This window comes from Penaeus japonicus, unplaced genomic scaffold (genome assembly GCF_977035675.1).
Source record: "Penaeus japonicus unplaced genomic scaffold, GWHDUDI00000001_assembly GWHDUDI00000012, whole genome shotgun sequence".
Lineage (NCBI taxonomy): Eukaryota > Metazoa > Arthropoda > Malacostraca > Decapoda > Penaeidae > Penaeus > Penaeus japonicus.
Window position 1 is genome coordinate 7,301,394 of NW_028234414.1, and position 2,500 is coordinate 7,303,893.

Sequence of the window (2,500 nt, forward strand, 5' to 3'; positions counted from 1 at the left end):
ACGGGAGAGCAGAAAGTTTTGCGAAATGATGTGGGTTGCAGTGTAAGGAGGAGATGGACACCTGTTTTCGATAAGATCTGGAACAAAAGGAAGAATAAGGGGAATAGGAAGACGACAGTTAAATAATAAGTTATATGTTGTTTTGGTGATAGTTGATGGCAAGTTGATGAGGATTATGTTTTGATAGATGACAGTTTGGCGATGATTGTTATTTGAAATATTCTGATGTTATTTTGCAGCCATTCACCGCTAATCTCTCTAATGCGTCGTTGCTTCGATGAAAAAGGAGTATATTTGATAAACAGTTTGAAATGACGATGTGAAAAAATGACGTATTCTATAGATGACTGAGAGTGAAAGATACTGAACACGAATATTGGATGAGAGGGAATGAGAAAAGGAACAATAGTTTTAGAAGCACGTCAGCTCGTTGAAACGGTGAATGGGAAGAGAAAGTGGTAAGTGTCCTAAATAAATATATTTTCAATGTAGACCGCAGAGTATGAGAGTTTATGTGGTTCATATAATGCGTCATTTCTTATTGCAGCATTTTACCCAAGTGGTTTCAACTTTTTACTCTCTTTTACTTCTAGTCTCACACTTTTTTGTAAAGTAAATAATTGACACAATAAAGACGAATGGAAGTTTTCTCCTCCATTTGTGTCAGTTTGGTATCTTGAAGTAGTAGATGAAATCTTGGGGAGTCGCCAGAGCTGCTGACATGAACAATAGGCCGGCACGTTGCTAAGGGTGGCGGAACACCGAAAGACAGTAGTTTCAGGCCAGACCACCGGCTGACTAGGCTCAAGGTCTGTCCCGGCCTAGAATTTTCAATGTTAAAAAAAACAGACGGAAAAAAGTAAGGACAACAGTACATTTTATTAGCTAATGCATTTAATTTAGAACATTGTCTGGTAATAAATCTAAGTAGTCTGTTATCGTTAAGCATTTGGTCGTTTCACGCGACCGCCAGTTGAAAGTAAATCCCGCTGATTTATAAAGTACATCAGACTATCAAAACGACGCAATAATACTAACTAAACTTGTCAGAAACGGATCTTTACCGACTAACATTCTATTTACAGATACTTCAACATCTGCTAAATATCCATGGGAGTGAACGTTCCTCAGATCTCGAACAAAAGAAAATAAGCAAGAACAAAACTGGCAAAACTGGCCAGAGGTTGAGGACGCCGAAACAAGCAAACCAATAAAAAATCACACTGGATGAGGACGAAAGGTACAGAGGAATCTAACGACCGCATCCCTCTTCTGGGACCTTGACATGACCACATGATATCAAGGACAGAGTGACGTCACGATGTCTAACGAGAGTCTTCCGTCTCTGTATCAGCACCAGAGCCTCCTTTCCATCGCCGAAAAGAGCGGTAAGTCGTGACTGATCATGTATTGTTTGCCTCACTTCAAAGTCACCTCGGTGCTGATGTAATATGTCATGCGCATGCTGTCATGGATGTATGTTATTTTTGTGATTATTTTTGTCAGCGAACATCGAGTTGCACGCCGCATATAACTATCCTGTGTGTCGGAAGTGAAATACACGACAGTATTATAATAATATACTATAGTACATATCATTTACGGCTAGATAGAACTTGAAGTACATCTATGCAAAATGTTAGATTTGCAGAGGTACTTGGATGAAAATCTATGGCGCAATAATGTATGAAATCTTGCTAGTCATGCATAAAACAAATTACTTAGATCCTTAAAAGAGTGTCAGTCACGGGTCTTTAAGGCAATTTGACTGATATATGAGCTGCTTCCTCTTCATACCACAAGGGAGGAAAGAAGAAACACCGCACACGGATTCAAAACAGCTGATTCCAGCAAAATACTTAGTGGAGATAATTTCTGTCTTGTATGTATGTTTGTTACTTATACATATGAGTTTGTTTTGCTTTTACTTCAGTTTCTTTAATAGTTTTGTATTCCGTTCTATCTTGTCTTTTGATTATTCTTTTCCTCATTCATATAAATGGCTATTTGACTATTTTCAGATCGTTAATCTCTCTCTCTCTCTCTCTCTCTCTCTCTCTCTTTGCCTCCATAGACATGCACACACGCACGTGCTTGTGTGTGTTTGTGTGTATATATGTACATATCTGTATATATGTACATATATGTACATATATGTATATATGTATATATATATTAATATAGATATATATACAAATATACATGCATAAACATATGTATGTATATATATGCGCACACACACACACACACACACACACACACACACATATATATATATATATATATATATATATATATATATATATATATATATATATATATATATATATATTGGCAGACAGGCTGATGCTCTAAATAAATGTTAATTTGTGTTTTGTTGTATATCAATAGACGATTGCATCGTTGGATCGTTATGAGGGGGGGGGGGGGTATAATGCCGAAGCCATATATCCACATGTCTGTGATAAAGGTGAGAAGCCTGAGGGATAGTAATTATATT

General features: G+C 36.9%; 1 protein-coding gene across 1 annotated transcript in view; it reads left to right on the top strand.

Annotated features, from left to right (window-relative positions):
* Positions 1–2,500, top strand: part of LOC122251607 (uncharacterized) — a 31,087-nt gene that overhangs the window by 46 nt on the left and 28,541 nt on the right. Inside the window, exons 1-2 of the mRNA XM_086542350.1 lie at positions 1–458; positions 1,086–1,388. The exon at positions 1–458 is cut by the window's left edge and continues 46 nt beyond it. Coding sequence (XP_086398476.1) covers positions 1,322–1,388 — 67 coding nt within the window. The 5' untranslated portion in view covers positions 1–458; positions 1,086–1,321. The remainder of the gene's footprint in view (positions 459–1,085; positions 1,389–2,500) is intronic.